General features: G+C 38.8%; 1 protein-coding gene across 4 annotated transcripts in view; it reads left to right on the forward strand.

Moving 5' to 3' along the window:
* The window catches only part of CBFB (core-binding factor subunit beta), a 64,149-nt gene that overhangs the window by 32,628 nt on the left and 7,959 nt on the right, over positions 1 to 23,562 (forward strand). Inside the window, exons 4-5 of one of the 4 annotated variants that reach the window (XM_060083567.1) lie at positions 4,796 to 4,912; positions 5,388 to 11,030. In XM_060083567.1, coding sequence (XP_059939550.1) covers positions 4,796 to 4,912; positions 5,388 to 6,533 — 1,263 coding nt within the window. In that variant the 3' untranslated portion in view covers positions 6,534 to 11,030. Of the gene's footprint in view, positions 1 to 4,795; positions 4,913 to 5,387; positions 11,035 to 14,952; positions 15,080 to 23,562 lie in introns of those variants that run through there. The other 3 variants (XM_060083569.1, XM_060083570.1, XM_060083568.1) reach the window with 3 other exon arrangements.

The raw sequence follows: 23,562 nt of genomic DNA on the forward strand, positions 1-23,562 counted from the left end.
TGCATTTTTACTGTCATAGTTGAATCCTTTTCCCCTTGTACACCCTTTTGAGAATTTGGTGAAAGCATTGGACTTCCTTAGAAAAATGCACATGCACACGAACATATATTTTTACACAGAATTTTGGGAGGTTTCTGGTCTTCTTGAAACTTATCCATAAACCCAAACTCACGTGGGTTTTCTGAACTCCAGACTAAGAACTGCCTTAAATAAGAACATTGCTAAAAGTTATGAGTGACCTAAGATACTGTAACGTAATACTTCAAAATCTTATGCAGCCAACAAAGGGGAAATTTTTACTTGGGGGCCTTTAACTTAACCTTTAGCCACTAGGCTCTTTGCATGTTTTCCTGTTTCTTCACTGGCAGTTCATAGGCTGCTCTGCTGGATTATTCTCTTCTACCCAACATCTGAAAGTTGGATTTCCTTAGGGTTCTTCATGGGTCCCCCTCTTTTCTCCTTCTACTTACTGCTTGAGTAATCTCTTCCTTTCCCCTGGATTTAAATACCACTGTGTTGTTGATGGCTGCCAGATTTATATCATCGCCCATATCTCTTCACAGAGTGCTAGAATCCTATATGCAACTGCCTGCTCAAAAATCTCCATATACATATCTTACAGATGTCACCTATGTAACAGATAAAACTTATTGCAAATATTTTTTATAATAGCTCTATTGAGATAAAATTCATAGACCAGGGCTTCCCTGGTGGCGCAGTGGTTGAGAGCTCGCCTGCTGATGCAGGGGACATGGGTTCATGCCCCGGTCCGGGAAGATCCCGCATGCCGCGGAGCGGCTGGGCCTGTGAGCCATGGCCACTGAGCCTGTGCGTCCGGAGCCTGTGCTCCGCAACGGGAGAGGCCACAACAGTGAGGGGCCCACGTACCGCAAGAAAAAAAAAAAATTCATAGACCATAAAATTCATCCTTCACTAAATTAACTAAAAATCCAGGAATTTTTAGTATATTCACAGAATTGTGCAGCTGTCACCACTCTGTCATTCCAAAACATTTTCATCACCCTAAAAAGAAATCCTGTACTTATTAACAGTCACTCCTCATTCCCCCCTCCCCTCAGCCCCTAGGAACCACTGATATCCTTTCTGTCTCTGTCTTTACCTATTCTGGATGTTTCATATAAATGGAATCATATAGTATGTGGTGTTTTTCTGGTTTCTTTCACTTAGCATAATGTTTTCAAGGTTCATCCATGTTGTAGCATGTATCACTACTTTATTCCTTTTTAATGGCTGAATGGTATTCCATTATATGGATAATGCCACAGTTGGTGCGTACATGTTTTTGCTGAAGCTCTACTGCTACAGTGATGTGGAATTTAAAGCTACAAATGTGAAAGAAAAGTGATTGTGTAATTTGGATTGAAATAACATCACAAATGCTGATACTTAGAGATTGAGCTGATTAAAAAATTGTGCAATACTTTTACCTTATTTCCAAAAGAACACAAACCGTGAGGCTGCAGTCGCTTTTAACTTTCTGTGAAGTCTTAAACACATCCTCTGACAGTTTACGTTTAGATAAGCAAGCTTTGTTATTGTTGTGTGTGATTAGCTGACTATTTACCCTTTTTTTTTTTTTTTTTTTAATTTATTTATTTATGGCTGTGTTGGGTCTTCGTTTCTGTGTGAGGGCTTTCTCTAGTTGTGGCAAGTGGGGGCCACTCCTCATCGCGGTGCGCGGGCCTCTCACTATCGCGGCCTCTCTTGTTGCAGAGCACAGGCTCCAGACGCGCAGGCTCAGTAATTGTGGCTCACGGGGCCAGCTGCTCCGTGGCATGTGGGATCTTCCCAGACCAGGACTCGAACCCGTGTGCCCTGCATTGGCAGGCGGACTCTCAACCACTGCGCCACCAGGGAAGCCCCTATTTACCCATTTTAAAGGCTTTATAGAATTCTTTTTATATAAAACATTTAATTGTTCTAGGACAGTGGGTTTAAACCCTAGGCCATATTCTAATACATTTTCTTTTCGCAGTTTGAAATAAACCATTTTCAGTGAAAAATGTCTGAATGTTTAAATGACATTATTAAATTACATTACAAAAGGCCAAACTAAGAGAGTTTTATTTTCTTCGTACTTCAAGGTTTGGTATTCATGCATGTATGAAAGTGCCAGGCATTTACTTTGAAGGTCTACACATAAAACTGTATTTATTTAAATGTGAACAATCTAAATAAATCGCAGGATCATCTAAATATTTTAAATTACAATTCCAGGCACTAGCCTTGATTATGAACTGTAGCCATTTTCTGAACCCATTTAGGAATTTTCCAAAGCAGATCAGTGGTTTTCTTAGTCATGAGAAAACTTTTATAAAGAAGTAATAAATCAGCTGTTTACAAGCTTGGTAATTTCGTAAGGAAAATATTTTTTGACTATGGAAGTTAATATGAATAAGCTAGATTATGGAATCTTTGAATCTAAAAGATGTAAGTCATTGATGAAGAATATAGAATCTGATCATGAAGCTGACCTTTCTCTGCTATTAGATGAGGATTATCTCTTTGTTTAGTGTGAGAATTTAAAATAATGAGGTAGGTTGATAAGTGAAATGCTGTGCTCCCGATTGTGTAGCACCCCCTCCTCTGTTGGAAAGAGTATAAGTGGGAATCTTGATTAGTAGGTGTGGTAAGTCAAGTTATATTGATAGGCAATTCAGAGGGTTATTTTAGGTTTAGTGAGGTACCGAATATGAGGTCGTCACAGTTACTTGTTCAACTTAGGTGCATACCAGTGGAGTTTTAAATTCACAGTGTGGAAGGGAATGAGCACTTATCAGAACAGAAGGAAATGTGTGGTTAAACGGTTTCAGCTATAACTGTAAACTGTTTCCCTTGGTCCAAATGGGAGGAGAAATGGAACCTTATGTTTTTGGCTTTTTTTCCAATATCAGTAGAAATTGATTCAGCATGGTTTATTGGGGCCCTTAACAGGAAAAACAGCTGTGTTTACTAGTGGAGGGGAATAACTTAAATATGCACTAAGAAGGCATAAGTCCTCTAGGTTTTATTTTACAGGTGTCTCAGTAGTCATTTTTGTTGCATATTTATAATTACTGACATAATTAATAATTTAATAAGTTATTTTTATTAAACCTCTGTAAAACAAGAATGCCTCATGATTTTTTTTTGTTGAATAAACTGCTGAATTGTGTAAAGAAAAAGTTGATGCTTCCAGCTTTTTCCTCAAAATGAGAAAATGCCTTACTGACTATATAATTATAGGTAATAAATGCTAATTTTAGCTCACAAAAACACTGGGATTATCCGAAGAAAATATATTTGATTTAAGCAGATGAAGAACCTTATTTATAAAGATATATTGGATAACCTGGAATTTTGAAAACTCATTGAAGTCCTGCATCCTCTGCATTTAAAAGATCTTGTTAAGGCAGTAAATGATAAAAAAAAAAAAACCTATGCTAATTTTTATTCAGAAGCCCGTGTTAAGTGAGGTAGAGAAGACCTAAAATAACAATGTTGAGTTTTTTTCTTTTTTGAAGTACTTGTTAGAATAAAATAGTGTTATGATGAGGGAGATTGTAAGAACTAACAAATTTCTCTTTTCTTCTCTTTTATATTTTCTTACTATATCACAGTAAAATACTCAACCTCAAGATGATAGCATTAGCACCTTTCCTTTCTTGATGGATCCTTAATTGCTCTTGAGAACAACTATATTTACAGGCAATATGAAAATTAATTTGGTGATCAAAAATGAAAGTGATTTAAATTTGGAAATCATACCTAAGGTGACTTTTGCTCGAGCGTTATTTACTTGAAACAGAAGAATTCTCTTATGTTTAGTATGCATAAATAAATGTTGTATCAGTTAAGGTTCTTTGGCTAAAAGCGGTAGAAATCAACTCTGGCTAACTTAAGTAAAAAAAGAAAGAAAAACAGCATTACTTACCAGGAATCTATGAGGTAGCTTATAAAACTGAAAGGAAATATGAAGAACCTGACCCTGGGTGGCTCCAGGTATCCAAACAGGGAGAAACAGTGCGTGCTCTCTTCAGGGGCTAGTGAATTCCAGTTGTTGTACATCTTTATGTCTTCCTACTCAAGATTCAAAAATTAAAGCAAAGTACCTGATTGTCCTAGCTTCAGCTGCAAAAGAAACAATGTCACTTCAAGTATCACCTTACTACAGTTTTTACAAAATCTGTAAAACTTCCTTTTAAAAATAATCTGGAGGGACTTCCCCGGTGATGCAGTGGATAAGAATTCTCCTGCCAGTGTAGGGGACACGGGTTTGAGCCCTGGTCCAGGGAGATCCCACATGCCGTGGAGCAACTAAGCCCGTGCACCACAACTACTGAGCCTGTGCTCTAGAGCCCGCAAGCCACAACTACTAGAGCCCGCGTGCCACAACTACTAGAGCCTGCATGCCACAACTACTAAAGCCCACACACCTAGAGCCCATGCTCAACAACAAGAGAAGCCACCACAATGAGAAGCCCAACTGGAGAAAGCCCACGCACAGCAACGAAGACCCAACACAGCCAAAAATGAAAATAAAATTAAATCTTTAAAAAAATAAATAATCTGGAAAAATTGTGACTAGAAATGAAATCCTGGTAAACCAGATTAACTTAATTTATAGAATATGGTCAGAGGCTATGCTTTGTATACTTTCCTACAATTCTTAATTTTATAATTGTATTTATTTTTTTTCCCCAAAAAAACCCAGTTTTCAAAAGTAAGTTTATCCTTTGTTTTTTGTGTGTCTCATGGCTTATCGTTGGTTTTCATCCTTCTTTCTGTGTCTTAGGTATATTTGAAGGCTCCCATGATTTTGAATGGAGTCTGTGTTATCTGGAAAGGTTGGATTGATCTCCAGAGACTGGATGGTATGGGCTGCCTGGAGTTTGATGAGGAGCGAGCCCAGGTAGGGTGACTTCAGGCTTTACTGACTGTGGTCCCTTTATTTACCCCTAATCTTGCCTTTGTCTGGAGATCTATTTTACCCAGTCTTTAAGAGTAAGTATACAGTGCTGCCCTGGGAGCCGCAGCTGGTCCCGGCCTTGCAGCTTGCGGGGGAGGCTGCCCGGAGGAGGCGGCGACAGTGGCGGCAGTGGTGTGTCCCTGGGCCCCTGGACCGCAGCTTCTTTACTGCCAAGTCTGTCCATCTGTTCATCCATCCGTGGGGGTCCACAATGGCCACCTTCAGCCGCCAGGAATTTTTCCAGCAGCTCCTACAGGGCTGTCTCCTGCCTACTGCCCAGCAGGGCCTTGACCAGATCTGGCTGCTCCTTGCCATCTGCCTCGCCTGCCGCCTCCTCGGGAGGCTTGGGTTGCCATCCTACCTGAAGCATGCAAGCACCGTGGCAGGTGGGTTCTTCAGCCTCTACCACTTCTTCCAGCTGCACATGGTTTGGGTCATGCTGCTCTGCCTTCTGTGCTACCTCGTGCTGTTCCTCTGCCGACATTCCTCCCATCGTGGAGTCTTCCTTTCCGTCACCGTCCTCATCTACCTACTCATGGGTGAGATGCACATGGTGGACACTGTGACATGGCACAAGATGCGAGGGGCCCAGATGATTGTGGCCATGAAGGCAGTGTCTCTGGGCTTCGATTTGGACCGGGGCGAGGTGGGTGCAGTGCCCTCGCCTGTGGAGTTCATGGGCTACCTCTACTTTGTGGGCACTATCGTCTTTGGGCCCTGGATATCCTTCCACAGCTACCTACGGGCTGTCCAAGGCCTCCCGCTGAGCCGCCAGTGGCTGCAGAAGGTGGCCCAGAGCCTGGTGCTGGCCCTGCTGTGCCTTGTGCTGTCCACCTGTGTGGGCCCCTACCTCTTCCCCTACTTCATTCCCCTTGATGGTGACCGCCTCCTTCACAAGTGGCTGCGAGCCTATGAGAGTGCTGTCTCCTTCCACTTCAGCAACTATTTTGTGGGCTTTCTATCTGAGGCCACAGCCACGTTGGCGGGGGCTGGCTTCACCGAGGAGAAGGATCACCTGGAATGGGACCTGACGGTCTCTAAGCCACTGAATGTGGAGCTGCCCCGGTCCATGGTGGAAGTTGTCACAAGCTGGAACCTGCCCATGTCTTGTTGGCTAAATAACTATGTTTTCAAGAATGCTCTCCACCTCGGGACCTTTTCAGCCGTGCTGGTCACCTATGCAACCAGCGCCCTCCTGCACGGCTTTAGCTTCCACCTGGCTGCGGTGCTGCTGTCCCTGGCATTTATCACTTATGTGGAGCACATCCTCCGAAAGCGCCTGGCTCGGATCCTCAGTGCCTGTGTCTTGTCGAAAAGGTGCCCACCAGACTGTTCACACCAGCATCGTTTGGGCCTGGGGGTGCGAGCCTTAAACCTGCTCTTTGGGGCCCTGGCCATCTTCCACCTGGCCTACCTGGGCTCCCTGTTTGACGCTGATGTGGACGATACCACAGAGGAGCAGGGCTACAGCATGGCATACACTGTCCACAAGTGGTCAGAGCTCAGCTGGGCCAGTCACTGGGTCACTTTTGGATGCTGGATCTTTTACCATCTCATAGGCTGAGGCACGTCTGTGGACCCTCACAGCTCCCTCAAGAACCCTCCTCTGGGTGCCAACTCTGATGGGGGATGAGGGAAGGCCCTCTCTCTAATTTTTTTTTTTTTTCCCCTGCGGTACGCGGGCCTCTCACTGTTGTGGCCTCTCCCGTTGTGGAGCACAGGCTCTGGACACACAGGCTCAGCGGCCACGGCTCATGGGCCCAGCCGCTCCGCGGCATGTGGGATCTTCCCGGACCAGGGCACGAACCCGTTGTCCCCTGTATCGGCAGGCGGACTGTCAACCACTGTGCCACCAGGGAAGTCCTAATTTTTGACCCTCTTTTTTGACCCTCTCTCCATTCTTGACCCCCCCCGCCCAGTACCCCTACACACACACACACACACACACACACACACACACACACACACACACACACACACACACACACACACACACACACACACACACACACACACACGCACACACACACACACACACACGCACACACACACGCACACACACGCACTTCCATCCATGGGCCTCCCCGCCTTCCTTGTCTCTTTTTATATATAGTTTGTTGTTATCAAATAAAGTTAGGAAGTATTTTTTTTTAAGTAAGTATAGAAAGTCTCATGTTCTCATAATATTGATGAATTCTGAAGAGATTGAGACCCAAATTTTGGTCCTGGTTTGGGGAAAGTTTTTCCTTCAGTGGTTCTAAATTGCACTGGATTACCACTATGTGCTTAGTGAGGAGCTTGGCAGATTCTCTCTCCAAAAAGCAGTGATTAAACTTAACAAAATTGTAAACAAACAAAAACCCATTTAAGGTCTCTGGAAATTAGCCAAAGGACATATATTGAGAGTCATTTATTCAAACAAAGCTAGTGAATTTCAGTAAGAACAGTGATAATGTGGCAGTTTAGTCAGGAGCTGCTCCCATCTCCCTTAGCTCTGTGGTTCCTCAAGTTCTACCCTGGGCAGGCAGGACAAGCCATGAGGACTGGCAGCTCTGCTGTCCTGTCAGAGGGAGCTGACTTTATTTAGAGTAGCATTTGGAAAAATACATGTCCAAGGCTGTTATTGAAAACAATAGCAGTCTCTGTGGCAAACAATTGGAGAAAGCTAATGTTTCAGGAAGCAACAAAATGGCAGACTAGCCAGAAGTTTAACAGGGAAATCTAGGGAAAGAGATAGCTAAAGTAAGCCTTATTGAGATCACACTTAACCTCTCATGGTCCAAAAGGCTGTGTACATGTGCAAGGCTACACCTGTTCAAGAGAGGACAGAGAGAGCCCTTGAAAGCTGCTAGTCCCTGGCTGAATACAGGGTAGACTGATAAACTCCTTGCACTTTGAAAGTAAGCCACACACAGATCCCATGGCAAAGGATTAGAAGCCTTCTGACTCAAGGTGTTTAAGCAAAACCTCTGACCAATCATTGGCTGACCACTAGGTTATGTTGACCCAGGGGCAACCCCCTAGAAAGCAAGGCTTAAAAAGAAAAAAACTAAGCAGTGACATCAGAGGCTGCACACTGCTGGGGAAACAGACTCCACACAACTAGGCAAGTCACTAAGTAGACAAACAAAAAACAGCAACAACAAGCTGGAGGCAGGGGTCAGAAGTCAGAGTTGCTACAGTATATTATCTAAAACATCCAATTTTTAACAGGAAATTATAAGACATGCAAATAAGCACAAAAGTGTGACTGATAACTCAGGGGAAAAAGCAGGCAGTAGATACTCTGCCTCAGATGATGGTTCTTAGTGACAAAAGACCTAAAAGCAATTCTTTTTCAGTGTGTTCAAAGAACTAAAGGAAAATTTCTTCCTTTAAAGAATTGAAGGACAATTATGACAGTGACTCATGAAAGACAGAATATTAATAAAGAGATCTAAATTTTTAAAAAGAATTAAGTAGAAATTCTAGAATTGAAAAGTACAATAACGGAAATGAAAAATTCACAGACTCAACAGATTTAAGCTGGCAGAAGAATTAGTGAACTTGAACATAGATTAATAGAGATTATCCAGTCTCAAGAACAGAAAGAAGAAAGAACAAAGAAAAATGAACAGTATCAGAGGTTGTAGGACACCAGCACGCAGACCAACATATATGTAATGCAAGTCCTAGGTGGTAAGGAGAGAAAGAAAGGGGCAGAAAATATATTTTAAGAAATAATGGCTGAAAACTTCTAAATTTGATGAAAAATACTCATCTCCATGTCTAAGAAGTTTAATGAACTCCAAGTAGGGTAAACAGAAAGAAATCCACAACTAGGTACATCATAGCCAAACTGTTGAAAAACAAAGAGAATCTTAAAAGCAGCAAGAAATAGGCCTCATTACATACAAGGGAGCCACAATAAGATTAAGAGCTGACTTGTCTTTTGAAATTATGGAGGCCAGAAGATAGTGTGATAACATATTCAGAATGCTGAAAGAACATGTCAGACTATCTGATTATTAGCGGGTGTTAATTTTTTCAGTTGTTTAATATTAATACTCTTAATAAAGTTAAAATAATGGCAAGAATAAAAAGCTCTCTTTTTGTTATTTGTTATTCCCATTTTGTTCACCATATATAGAAATATAGGAATTTTCTTCTTAAGAGATCAAAAAATTAAACCTTCCTAGTAAAAAATTCAGGTTCAAAGTTAAAATTCTTAAGAAAGAATCTCTGCTACCTTGATTTCCACGGGGATAAGGAATACCCAATTCCTTCAGAAAAATAGTAAATAATTGGCAGTTTAGAGGGCTGTTTCTGTAAGCAGATTGAATTTATGTAAGGGTGAATTTCAGATTGAGTTGACTTCTAAAACTGAAATATTTTGTTAAAGTGATAGGTAAAAATTTAAAGTTTAGCCCACAGTATTTTCCATACTGAGAATTTCCCTGCTTTGTTGCCCTGGTCCACAAATTGGGCTTTATCACTATAAAGTAAGTACCATCTGTTGTCATAGTAAACTAATATAATAATAGGTCTTACATAATATAAAAATTTTAAAGCAGGGGATACCAACCATTCAGTCAACTGTCAGCACTTCTCTGACGCTTTCCCCATCCCCCAGTCTTCTGGAAGATAGTAAATGTAAAGAGGCAATGAAGTATAGAAGTTAGGAGTAGGCGCTTCATGGTCATGTAATTGTGATTCCTGGCCCCACCACTTACCAGCTATTGTAGACGGCATGTTTGTGTTCCCCCAAAATTCATATTTTGAAGCCCCAACTTCCAATATGACTGTATTTGGAGATAGGACCTTTATGGGGTCTGTTAAGGTTAAATGAGTCCTAAGAGTGGGGCCCTGGTATGATAGGATTAGTGTCCTGATAAGACATGCACAAGGGAGCTAAGCTTGCTCAATCTCTCTCTCTGCCATGTGAGAACAAAATTCCCCAGTAGATGCTCAGGTACCTGGTAGGCTAAGAGATAAACAGAGGATAGTCACAATTACATTTTTAAAAATTAAATTGTATCAGTATTTCAACTGAAATATTTTCACAGGTATTGTCTTTTTGCCTTTGTTCAGAGTACCTTTGACAAACGTTGGCAAGGATGCAGAACAACAGTTGGTGTGGTGTTTGATTACATAAAGTTGACACAACATTTGGCAATAAATACTAAAACTGCACATGTGTATACCTATGATCCAGCAGTTCTGTCCTGAGGCATGGTATGCAATGGGAATGAATACATATGTATTCATCAAAAGATAGGTACTAGGGCATTGTAGTGGCATTATTGGTTAATAGCCAGAAACTATAAACTGCCCAAATGCCCACTAACAGTCAAATGGATAAATTGCATGTTCATAAAGAGAAATACAATGAAAATGAAAAACTACAACTAGCATACCAATATGGGTGAATTTCACAAATACATTGAGTGTATTAGAAAAGCACATGGTATATGAATCCATTTATATAAAAGTACAAAAGTAGGTAAAACTAATAATACATGTTGTTAAAAGGAAGGATAGTGGTTTATCCTTGGGAGAGGAGGGTAGTTCCTGGAATGGAGGAGAAGATGGCCTCTGAGATGCTGGTGCTGTTCTGTCTCTTCATATGGCTTTTAGTTACATGGAAAGTTCAGTTTCTGAAGATTCATCAAGCTATCTTTTAGGACAGTGCTGTCCAGTAGAATTGAAATGTGAGCCATATTATGTAAATTAAAATTTTTTAAAAGCCACATTTAAAAAGGTTTGAAAATTATTAATTTTTATATTTTATTTATCCCAGTATATCCAAAATATTATCATTTGAACATAAAATCAATATAAATATTTATTGGGATATTTACCTGGTTTGGTAACAAGTATTTGAAATCCAGTGTGTATTTTCCACTTACAGACTCAAATTAGCAACATTTCAAGTATGCAGTAGTCACACGTGGCTAGTGGCTACAGTATTGGACAATACAGTCTTAAGATATGTGTACTTTTTTGTATGTGTAAATAGTTCAATAAAATGTTATAAAAGTCTCCCACAAATGAAGATATTTCTGAGTATAATTGTATAAACTCAAAATTGAATCATGTTTGCTGATTATACTTTCATTTCTTTATTTTCTGTAATTTGTAGGATAAATTTCAGTGTTGTCTTTATATGTTCGATTTTCAATAATTGCAATTCTCTAAAAGCTTGGAAAACTGAAAAATTTGGTGCTTCACTATTGAATATTTTCATCAGAGATTTCCAACTAATTTTGAACAAAATATAACTGAGGACTCATTTACAAAAAAACAAAAGATAAATGCCATTTTAGGAACTAGGTTGATTTCATAGAAGTTCTTAAAAGGCTCAAATTTCTAAAATCCAAAGTGCCTGTATAATGTCATGTGAATTTATTTGTATTCAGCATCAACTTTGTCACAGAAATTTTATAGTTCAGTCACTTTTTGGATACATAAATATATTTGTAATTTATGCAACTCTAATGTCTAAGTGATTGGTAGAATACCTCACTACTTTGGATAAGAATTGTTTGGATAACAATTATGAATTTCATGTGTACCACAACTAATTACTAGTAAATTTCTATTTCATAGTTTTAAAAATTCACTAAGAATGTTATTTTTTATACAGTGTTTAAATGTTTGCTCCACCGACATTTGTATTTGTATTATCAGTTTAAGAACCAATAATTTATCTTCATTTTTGTACTTTTTAAATTAGCAGTCCCAAAAATATGTTTCACCTTCAATATGGTGACCTTCCAAAAGTTCTATTTTGATTCTATAATATGATTAGAAAAATTGAACCGTATTGGGTATTTTCTATTTGAAGTACCTAATGACACTGATGTAAAACTGGTATCCTTTAGCTTTTTGCAGGGTTTTTCTGTCAGCAAAGCCAACATATGAACAGCTTTGCTTTTTGTATGTTGACGAGAATGTGAGTGAAAATTTAGAAGAGTCGTTTGATTTAAATAAAAAGTTATGTTTTACAGAATGGTGTTAAATGTACCGTTTGCAGCTGCACATGTTAAATTGTCGCCTTTGAAGTATATGTTGATGCTTCTTCAGCAGATTTATTTCTTTTGGTTTTCATGTGATCAGTGATATCATTCTGGTCCCCACAGAGAATAGGAAATGTTGTTATTTTGTACAAATTATGCATTCATCATCAGCTTTCTTGGAAGCGAATTTGATTCTTAATTTTTCATAAAATATATACTTCTGTTTTTTAAATTCATTACACAGAAAGGTAAGTATTACCAAACTAAAATAAATATAGTTGTAGATTTAGCAATACAATAAAGACAAAATCAGTGTAGCAAGAATGGTTAAGAATAGTCTATATATATGCTCTATGAGAGCACTGCTAGGTCATTATTTACCACATGGGTTTCACAAACACCCAGCCACCTTTTATGATGACCCCACCTGACTACTTTGTGCAGACTGTGGTATAGACTGTGGACTAACAGGCTAGTATAACAAGTAGCTGGTGGGGACTGGAGTGCTGAAAGCCTCCCACCACCTGAGTCTGGGTAGGGTTATTTGTCCCTATCCATTTGAGCACACTTTATGGGTGAGTGTATAGTTTTATCAGTAAGTATTCTTTATGCTGTCCTTGAAAGGGAAGTGTTACTTAAGTTCGCAACAGGAAAGGATCAGGATAACACTGGATCACTGATCATCTTTCAGATTTAACCATTTAAAGTGCAGACTCTGTTCATTGCACATACATTTCACATCTTACTAGAAAAGACCAAGATAGAAGCTGGAATTATAGAGTAGAGAGCTACCAAATCTCTCTTAGCTTATTTTACTACAAATATTAGTAATAATACTTTTTTAAATTTTAATAAGGTAAAAATCTATGATCATTGCTAGAATACACATTAGTGGCTAATAACTTCCTTAGGGAGTTAGATTACATCTTGTGTTATATGCTCTCATTTCATCTTGTAATCCTTTACTATACTCAGTCACAACTGATAATTATATATTGATTTTTGTAATTATTTGTTCATTGTCCACCTGCCCCTCTAGACCAGAAACTATAAGGAAGAGCACCATTTGCTCCCACACATTGTATGCATGGCACCCAGCACAGTGACTTGGGCATAATAAAGACTCACGGAATATTTGTGGAATAAATCAAAAAGTGGATGAATGCACAGGACAGAAGGGATATCCTGTTATCAGCAGACCTGTCCTGGTTGATATCTAATCAAATAAGAGAAAGTCCTTGGCATTTGGGAGCAGTGTTCTTTTGCAGGTGCCTGTGGCTTATGTAGTACATTCTGAGAATACAGTTGCTATTTATAGTAATGTTTAGTCACTTGTAAACTTTACATGTTCACAAATGCTTATAAAATAATAGCATTTATTGAATGTTGTCAGGTAGTGCACTTAAGCATTTTTATATGTTATATCATTTAATCTTGAGACGTAAGTATTACTACTACGTGCATTTTACATGTGACTTTACTGAGACTTAGAAAATGAAATACCTTGCCCTGGGTCGCAGAGCTAGTAGATGCAACATAAGAATGGAGACTTGATCACACCTTTCACTTTTGTTTAAGTTATAGACCTTGTGTCAGTGAAAATTGCAAGTATCAAACAACCCTACTAACAGCCAAATAAAGGATTTATCACACAGAATAAGATACCAACAGTATGCAGTTCAGGCATTTATATTATCAGGAGCTGTGGGTCTTTTCATTTTCCTGCTGTACTATGCTCCGTGTGTGGCAACATCCCCAGTATTATGTTTGCAAGATGGTTGCTGTATCTCTGGTCATTGCATCGGTTCCCAAGAAGAAGGAAAGGTGGTGACATGTCTCTCAAATGACTTTCTCAGAAGGCCCATTCATTGACTTGCACTTCTATATCATTGGCTAGAACATAGTTACCTGGCCACCCCTTGCTGTAATGAAACTAGGACAGTGAATATTGATGACTTTTTTGGCATTGTTTTTGATATTTTAGTTTCTTCAAGTGTGCCATTGAAAATCCTAGTGTTGAGAAGTGTGTGACTGCAAATCACACACTTGAGCATCCTGTGCAGTAGACAGCGAGGGAGTTTTAAGTTGGGGAATATTGTGGTCAGATTGTGCTTTAGAAGGCACGCTCTGATGGCTGTGTTTTGGCTTGGGGGATGACAGAATGGAAACAGGAAGAGACTTTGCAGTAGTTTGGGTGAGAGATCTTAGGTTCCTGAACTAGGAAAATGTAGGAATGAAAAGGAGCCTAAAGATTCAAAAAATAGGAGGTCAGATGGATAGGATTTGGTGGTTGATTGGCTCTATGGAGACGGGGAGAGTGAAGTGTCAAAGGCAGCTCCGGTTCTTGGCCGAAATGAGTGAGTAGTGCCACCATCCAGACTAAAGAAGTGTAAAGGGAAAGTTTAAATTGGTTACCTCTTAGACACAAGAAGTTTGAAGTATCTGGGTTTCCTTCAAATCTTTATCCATTAGTTGGGAAAGGATTAGGATTTGTTATATGTTACAAATAAATTTTTCTTGATAATATCCCTTGGAATTTTTTTTTTGTTGTCTAGAAGTTTCTAACATTTGTACAGTCGATTCTGTTAATATTCTCTTTTATATTTCTGGCTTTAGAATCATACTTAGAGCACCTGGCCTGTCTTATCCCCACACTGTAGAAGTATTTAATAATTTCTTTTTCCTTATACTTCTATGTTTTAAATATTGACTTGATCAGAATTTTACTTTGCTGAAGAGGATGAGGTAAGGACAGAAAGGGAAGAGCATTTTCAGTTGTTAGAATATAACTGAACATGATTACTATTTCCAAGGTGTTATAATAGAACATGAAAATACTGACGTTTTCTTTAAGAAGTTTCTTTTTTTATGGCTTTGATGTTTTGAGAAATACTCTGCTGTTTATTTCTTTCAAAAAAGACACCCCCCAATTTTTTTTATTATAAATCAAAATTAAAATATCTGTTTCATATATTCTTATGACAGCAGGAGGATGCATTAGCACAACAGGCCTTTGAAGAGGCCCGGAGAAGGACACGTGAATTTGAAGATAGAGACAGGTCTCATCGGGAGGAAATGGAGGTGAGAGTTTCACAGCTGCTGGCAGTAACTGGTTAGTACTTTCCCCCAAACTCTCAGGCTCTATTTGTGATGTTTGTGCATAATGATTTTAAATAGTTTAGTAGTTCAATGTCTTTCATTTTTTAAAAGTTGTACTCTGTGACTTTGTGTTTATTAAATGTAATTGCTATAAAGAAAGTCTTAATTTTAAGGTTGTACATGAATTCCTCATTTATTGGTCCTCAAAAAAAATATTTACTATCATGTATATTTTCTATTAATTGATTGATCCAAATATCTTACCTCTTTTTTCTTAATTATCTTTCAGATTATTTGTAAAAATTACCTTATGTTATCATAGGATACATATTTTTAGAACATTATTAAAACTCTCTGGAAGTAACATTATTTCCCACTTTTCTATAAATATTTGTCTTGATTTTGTAACATTATAATTTTCAGTCATTTGTATAGTCTCTTCACTAGAGGAAAATTTATTTTCAAAGTACTCAAAGAATGGAATTAACCTAGACTGTATTTCTTTTAACCTTTTTATGGTAAAGTACACACCAAATCTACATAAAAAAATATGTAGCTTAATTATTAGAATGCTAATAACACCCTTATAACCATCCAGGTAAAAAAAAATAAAAATGTGACAGTTACCCCAGTAGCCCCCTCCATGTGTACATCTAATTATGACCTTTTCCCTCCCTTCAAAAGTAATGATTTTCTCAATTTTTATAGTAATCACTTCCTTGTGTCTTTTTATAGTTTTATTATCCATGTCTACTTCAGTCTTAAACACTCAAATTTGGTCTTGTCCAGTGTTTAAATTTGATATGACTATCAACGAAATAGAATAATTTCCAAGCATTAAAAAGAGTTCTGGAGATTGGTTGCACAACAGTGTGAATGTGCTTACTTAACACTACTGAACTGTACACTTAAAGGTGGTTAAGATGGTAATTTTTATGTTTGTAATTTTTCCACGTTAAAAAATTTTTTTAAGTCATTGTTACATAGCAGAGAAAATGTTTTTTCATTCACTAAGTTATATGTACACTATTTAAATGTAAAAGTGTGTGTGTGTGTACACAAAGACAGTGGTTAAGAGCCCAGACTCTAGAGCCTGATGGCAAGATCTGAATCTGGCTCTGGCACCTTGTCACCTCTGACAAATTATTTCACCTTTCTGTGGCTGAGTTTCCTCATCTATAAAATAGGGCTAACTGTGCCTATCTCATAGGGTCATTGTAAGGATTAAATGAGTAAATACATGTGAAAGCACTTTTAGAGAACGTGGCACTGACTAGGTGTCAGCTGATATTATTGGTATTATTTCATATATATGTTAAAATATTTTTTAAAAAATAAGTGAAAAAAAATCAAGCCTACTTAGTGGTTAGTGTATGAAATAAAATTATTATCTTTTAATGGTTGATATTTCCCTTTGTCAATGAGTGAATTGATTTAATAGGCTGATAGCAACTGATGATGTCCCCAAGAATACTTTCTAGCTAGGGGAAGGAACAGGAGGGATATAATGCAATACATTTTTTTCTTTGAAGCTTTTACTTTTTTTTTTTTCCTTTGGCCGCACCATGCGGCATGTGCAATCTTAGTTCCCCAATGAGGGATCGCACCCGTGCCCACTGCAGTGGAAGCGTGACGTCTTAACCACTGGACCTCCAGGGAAGTCCCTGAAGCGTTTACAGTTCTTGTGATCAAACTTCCCATGGCATTTTCTTTGAGAATCCTGAATCTGTAATAGTAAGAAGTTTTCGAATGTGTAATATGCATTTGTTATCTTATATTTCTGAACCTTCTTGCTCATGCTGTTCGTTCCCTGACTGAGAATTTACTTTTCTACCCATTCAAGGCCCAACTTAAATGTTATCTGTCAATCCCTTCTCCAATCTTCTTAATCATAATTAGCCCTTCTACTTTGTCGTTTCCAGAGCACTTCTCATTTCTATCATTGTTCTTATTGAACAGGATGTTAAAACAATTATAAAGTTGTCTGTACTCCACCGTAGTGTGATCACCAGTGAAGTGGGGCCCCTGATGTTTTGACCTCCACATTACCCACCACAGTGTTTTGTACATTGCATTTAGTTGTCAAATGGACAGCTTCAAAAAATACCTCCTGGGCTTCCCTGGTGGCACAGTGGTTGAGAGTCCGCCTGCCGATGCAGGGGACACGGGTTCATGCCCTGGTCCGGGAAGGGGCCCGTGAGCCATGGCTGCTGAGCCTGCGCGTCCGGAGCCTGTGCTCCGCAACGGGAGAGGCCACAACATTGAGAGGCCCGCGTAACACACACACGCACACACACACACACACACACACACACAAACACACAAAGTAGCTCCTACTCTGCCTGTCTGAAAACTAGAGCCTGTACGTTACAGTAGAATAATACATGTTAATGGTCTCCAGAAAGATGTTTAAATGTTTATAATTTGTTGGTTTATATTAACTAGGTAATTTATTAAGTAATGAACTCCAACTGTGTTGTGCTAGATTCTGCATTAGGGACTAGGAAATATATAGATGAAAATGCATGGTTTCTGTCCTTGAACATCTGTCAGTCTTGAGGGGAAAATAGATGTATAAACAGATCCTTGCAGTCTGCTTTAGCAGCACCTGTACTTCAAGGGGAACAGTGGCGGTGCAGAGGAAGGAGCACTTATATCTGCCTCTGCCTGGGGGATTCACAGGAGAATATACTTGCAGGGATTTGAAGGAAGAATGTGAGTTTGCCAGCTACACAAGCTGGGGAAAGCATTCTGGACAGAAGGAACAGTGTATGCAAAGGAGTGAAGGAAAAAGAGACATTGTCATGTCAGAGAACATGATTGGTCAGTCTTTCTAGAGCAAGCTAACATGGCTTTAAATGAATATAAGAATTGTTTTATAAAAAGTGCTGTTTAGCCACATTATATTTGAAGAATAACTATTTGACAACTAATGGAGCCATTAGGAGTTTTTTTATATGATTTGCTTTAAATAAAATTCTAGATTAGTTGAGGCTAAGAATTATCTTCTCTAAAATGTTAATTTGATTATTATAAATAATGTTACTTGAAGAAAAACATTTTGCTGTGTCAGTTTATATGTGCTTATGTTTGTATTTGTGTATGAACAAAAATATAGTCTGGTGATAGAGGTGTCAGATAATTTGTTGCTCAGATAGATTGTTTCTAGTGAGTTTTATGTCAGTGATTGAGCACATGGGCTTTGTAGTCAGGCGTAGTTGAGATTCCTGGTCCATTAATTGCTAACCTCTCTTAAGTGCGTTTTCTCGTAGAAATTGTTGTGAGAATGAAATGGGAAAGTGCTTATAAGGCACTTAGTATGGTGCTTGATATGTGTATGCCTTCAGTAAATAATAGCTCTAAAGTACTTTAGCACTAAAAGCTCTACCACAGTGCTGGTTCAAGTTAATTGAATTATCTGGCTAACAAGAACATTGTTTTAGTTCTCTAAAGCGTATCAGGGCACTTTCCCTGCATTATGACCTAGAGCATAGAGAAAATGGTTAGATTTTCATCAGTGATTTAAGATCCATAGTCCCTTATGGCAGTAATTTTAAAAGTTCTCGTAGAGAACTGTTATCTGGAAAATTGGGCTGGAATCTGACCTCAGAGCTTGCACTGGCAGTCTCTTAGGGGAGTTTTGGGCATGCGTGTCTTTTGGCACTGTGTGCGTGTGTATTTTGCTTCTCTTTAAAAAAAAAAAAATCATGACAGATTCCTGATGTCAGCTTATTTCTTGTAGTTTACCTCCTTTTTCCTAAAAGGGGAACATTGGGGGTGAATGTTGCATTTTTTCCCCTGTAATTCAAACATCTATAAGGGGATCTTACAAAATATAATTGAACATTCTTTTTATTTGTTTTTAATTTTGTTTTTTAAAAAGTAACAATTTTATAAAAAATGATTTTCTTACACTCACCTGGGTAAAATTCTTATTATATTTGAAGAAACTGAGACTCTGAGAAAATTTAATTGACTTGCTCTCTTTTGAAATAGTTGGTTAATGAAAGGGGAGGGTGAAGACTTAAACCATCTTCCTAAGCAGAAGTTCTCCACATATACAGCCCAGCACTGGGAAAAGAATTTCCACATCACCCATAAAGATGATTAAGTTGAAAAGTAAAATCTGCCAGAACCAGAAGAAGTTAGAAACCATTTTGCCTGGAAAAGAAAAAACTGAGGAAGAAAAGAATAATAATGGTTCTCATGGGTGGTCCTGATGACTGACTAAAGACAAGGGCCAAGGAGCAGTGGTAACTCTTGGGTGGCAGTAACCCAGTAAATGGTCCTTGGAGGCTTAAGATCCTGGCAGCACAGAGGCTTACGGATGTCCTACCCCTGTTTGGATAACCTCTGAGGCCTCTAGCCCTGACATGCTAAACTTGTAACAGTGGTGCTCATGAACATTTAATGTGTGTATCTGATTAAGGTTACTCATAGTGGGAAGCAGAACTCCAAGTGGTTTTGGTTTTCCCCAGTGTCTTTTAACCTGAAATCAGTTCTAAAACTCCTTGAGTGATTACTTTTCATTGTTTATCTTTTATACCTTTTGACTTTTGTATCATGTGCATCTTTTACCTATCAAGAAGAGAAAAATTGTTGCTAGTGTTAACACAGAATGATGAAAACAGAAGATTCTAGAACTTGCTATCTGTTTTCTCTGACGTATAGGCAGTTTTTAAAAATGTAAAATCCTGTCTTCGTTTGAGATTTATACAGAACCTTAATGTATAAAATAGCTTAAAGGGGCACTGCTCTGAGTGAAGCAGGAGTAGGGATTATTCTGGTCCCCCTCTAGAGTCTCTGGAATGTGTTCAGGAAACCCAGTAAGTGGCAGAATGTAACTTGAGAACCTTTGAGGTAGTAGATGAGGATGAGGCTTCTAATAAATTGCCCTGGTTTTGAGTCCTAGCTCTACTTGTTGCCATGTGGCATTGGGAAAGTTGCTTATCCTCTTGACCCTCATCTGTAAAATGGAGCTAACACCCTACCTCCCAGGGTGCTGCCTAACTCAGTATCTGACATTTAAAATGGAATTCATTGGAAGCTAGTTCCTTCATCCTCTCTTTTTTCTTTTTGTGGTACGCGGGCCTCTCACTGCTGTGGCCTCTCCCATTGTGGAGCACAGGCTCCAGACACGCAGGCTCAGCGGCCATGGCTCACGGGCCCAGCCGCTCCGTGGCATGTGGGATCTTCCCGGACCGGGGCACGAACCTGTGTCCCCTGCATCGGCAGGCGGACTCTCAACCACTGCGCCACCAGGGAAGCCCCATCCTCTCTTTCTATGCACCTTGGCTCACAACGTATCTGGAGTGGCAATAAAGGCAGGCATATCCTAACTGTAGACTCTGAAAGTCAAAGATATGTTGCCAAGCTATTTTATATCCTGGTGTTTGTTTCTTTCTTTCTTTGTTTTTTAACAATAGTAAAGGATCTTGAACTTTTCTGGCTTCTCTTGGGGTTGGATAGTGACAAGGAGGGGGTACAAAGAGGGAACTTCCCACGTTTGGTGATATTATATTTCTTGATCTGGAGGCTAGTTACATGGGTGTGTTCATTTCCTGAAAATTCATCACTTATATATATGATTTGTACACTCTTCTGTACTTTAATAAAAAGTAGACTTAAAAAAATAATAATCACAGACATTTCTTCTGTAAAGTGCCTGCCTGCCCATTGATATCTGTTGCCACATAGAAGTGGCCCAGTGCCTTTCTACCCGAGAATCTTACCATTATTTAAAACTGTTGACCTGTTATCCATGGCAGTCCTTCAGGTTACACATCTCTATAACTGTAATTTCAGTACCTTACTTTGGGATTTTGTGAAGGAAGATAGAGGCTAATAAGGTATAGACTGAGTGCTTTCGTCATAAATAAGTTGGAAAGATACCTCTGTCATCTGTTATAGCAGCTCATACACACTCTTGGTGTGTCTAGGGACTACCTTCAGCTTCATTGGCCTCTTAACCTGAAACTGTGGTCCAGTACTGTTGGCTCTTAATTCAGCTGCAAGGTGACAGGGTGCTGAAAGAGATTTTCTCTCTGTCATTACCTAGAAAATGCTTTCATTTGGTTAGGTTATAAAAGCGTTAGCAAATAAATTGTTATCGTTAATGTCAGAGAATGGGTAAATAATTATTGCTTATTCTGCTATAGGCAGTTTTAAAAGTAAAGTTCAGTAAATCATATGAGAATTTTATGTGGAGACTATTTGGAAATAAAAACAAGCGGAAGACTGTGGTTTTTATATTTGTGTTTTGTATGTTTTTGGAGCCTTTGATTCTGTGTGGTCCAAGAAAAAAAATCACAGCCTCTATTTATTTTAAATTCCCACAGACTTCAGTTTTCATATCACTTAACTCTACCGACACTTACTTTTATGTAAGGACAAATGAACATAAATGTCTGTCTCTTCTGGGCCTTCCTGAGGTGTGTTTTAGGTATAGGCAGTAGATGAAAGTGAACCGAGAATATGAACTCAGACTAAGAATGAGAATCGAAAAAAAAAAAAGAATGAGAGGGTTTCCCTGGTGGTGCAGTGGTTAAGAATCCGCCTACCAATGCAGGGGACACGGGTTCGAGCCCTGGTCCAGGAAGATCCCACATGCCGCGGAGCAACTAAGCCCGTGTGCTACAACTCCTGAGCCCGCATGCCACAACTACTGAAGCCTGTGCACCTAGAGCCCTTGCACTGCAACAAGAGAAGCCACCAAAATGAGAAGCCCGCGCACTGCAATGAAGAGTAGCCCCTGCTCGCCACAACTAGAGAAAGCCAGTGCGGAGCAATGAAGACCCAACTCAGCTAAAAATAAATAAATAAATAAATTTATAAAAAAAGAAAATCCTATTAAAATATAAAATTTTAAAACAAAACAAAAAAGAATGAGAATCAGAAGAGGATTAACGAGGACAAGGATTCTAGGTCTGCTGCTCCCATACTAAGAGAAAAACAAGGTCTTGGTTTGGTCTCTATCATAAGAGATGTAGGTTTTATTAAAATTTATTTTGTTTTAACTTTATTTTAGCCTGTAAAAGTTACTCTTATCTGCAGGATGCAGATTTTTTTAACATTTGAAAAGTTCATACAGATAAATTGGGAAGTTATGAGCAGCTTTGTTGTGATAGCAACAGCATGAATGCATACTATGTGCCAGGCAGTATATGCTGCAGTATTTGTTTTACACTTGATTCTTAAGTGCTCTTATAAGATGTATCTCAATTTTGAGGAACTGAGGCTGAAAGAGGATAAGAAGCTTGTATAAGCTCACATTGCTAACTTGGTAGAGCCACCCTAGTCCAAGCCTGGAAATGTCAGTTATTTCCACTATCTCTTTTATTTTAAAATGCCACCTTATATTTAAAGTTTTCCTGAAGTTGTATACTTTGTAAGAACTGTATTTTTTTATGTGCCTGTTAGACCAGCTCTTGCAGTCTACTTATCTGACAGGTGTTTATGATTGTCTGCTCACCTTGTTTTTACGATTTTAATGAGTTTGGAGAAATTGCATTTCTTTCTCTCATATTAGGACTTAAAATTTCTACTTTGTGTCTCTTCCAGCCTTAGCAGTCAGGAGAAATAGCAGTGACTTAGGAGGCTGACATTAATGCTAATTGGAAGTTAAAGGTTCGTCCTTTTAGAGTTGTGAGTTCGTGTTCTCACTGCCACCACCTAACTCTGAAACCTTGGAGGAATCATTTAACATTCTTGGTCTCGGGCCTATCATCTGTAATGTGAGAGTTGAACTGGATCTCTATAAAGTACTGTGCTGCTCTAAAATTCTGTCATGCCATGTTCTGACTTTTAGCCAAGTGTCAAACAAAGTGATTTGCACATTATCTGGATACAGTATACACTCAATAAATTGGATTTCTTTTTAGTTATTAGGGCATTTTCTCATGAAGAGTTTTCTGCAGTTTGATGATCTTGATAATAAAAGAATGGAAATCAACCAGGTTTTATTCATTTTCATTTGGGTAGCCCTGCTCTTGGCTACTTCTGCACAGCCCAGACCAGTAGGGAAAGCTCCAGTATCCGGTGAATATTTTTTGTCTCTTCATTTTGAACACATCCTATGACTGCCATCTAGAAACCGGATTTGCCATGTTTCTGGGTGATGGTATACTGAAAGAAAGAAGATAGGAGCGATTGGTGGTGAGGGGTCTGTAGTAAAATGTCTAGATTTTAATACTTACAAATATTAAAAACAGATTTGTATTCTGAACAGGCTCATGGGTGTCTGCTTTATATTAAAGCCCTATTCTGAAATAACTGTTAGTAAAAAGTTAAAATCAAGGGCCTATGTGGATTGACTGGGGAGAAAGAAACTAGAAATTACGGACTTTATGTTTTTAGAATAATCAAGTTCAGAGAGTTTCTTTGCCATCATCTAGTCTAGTTTGTTACTCACAGAATTCATTCTAAAACATCCAACCTCCATTAGTAAACTGCTACAGTAGAAGGCACTGCTTCCCAAGGCAGCGCATCCAGTTGTTG

The sequence above is a fragment of the Mesoplodon densirostris genome, chromosome 19 (assembly GCF_025265405.1).
Source record: "Mesoplodon densirostris isolate mMesDen1 chromosome 19, mMesDen1 primary haplotype, whole genome shotgun sequence".
NCBI classification, from domain to species: Eukaryota; Metazoa; Chordata; class Mammalia; order Artiodactyla; family Ziphiidae; genus Mesoplodon; species Mesoplodon densirostris.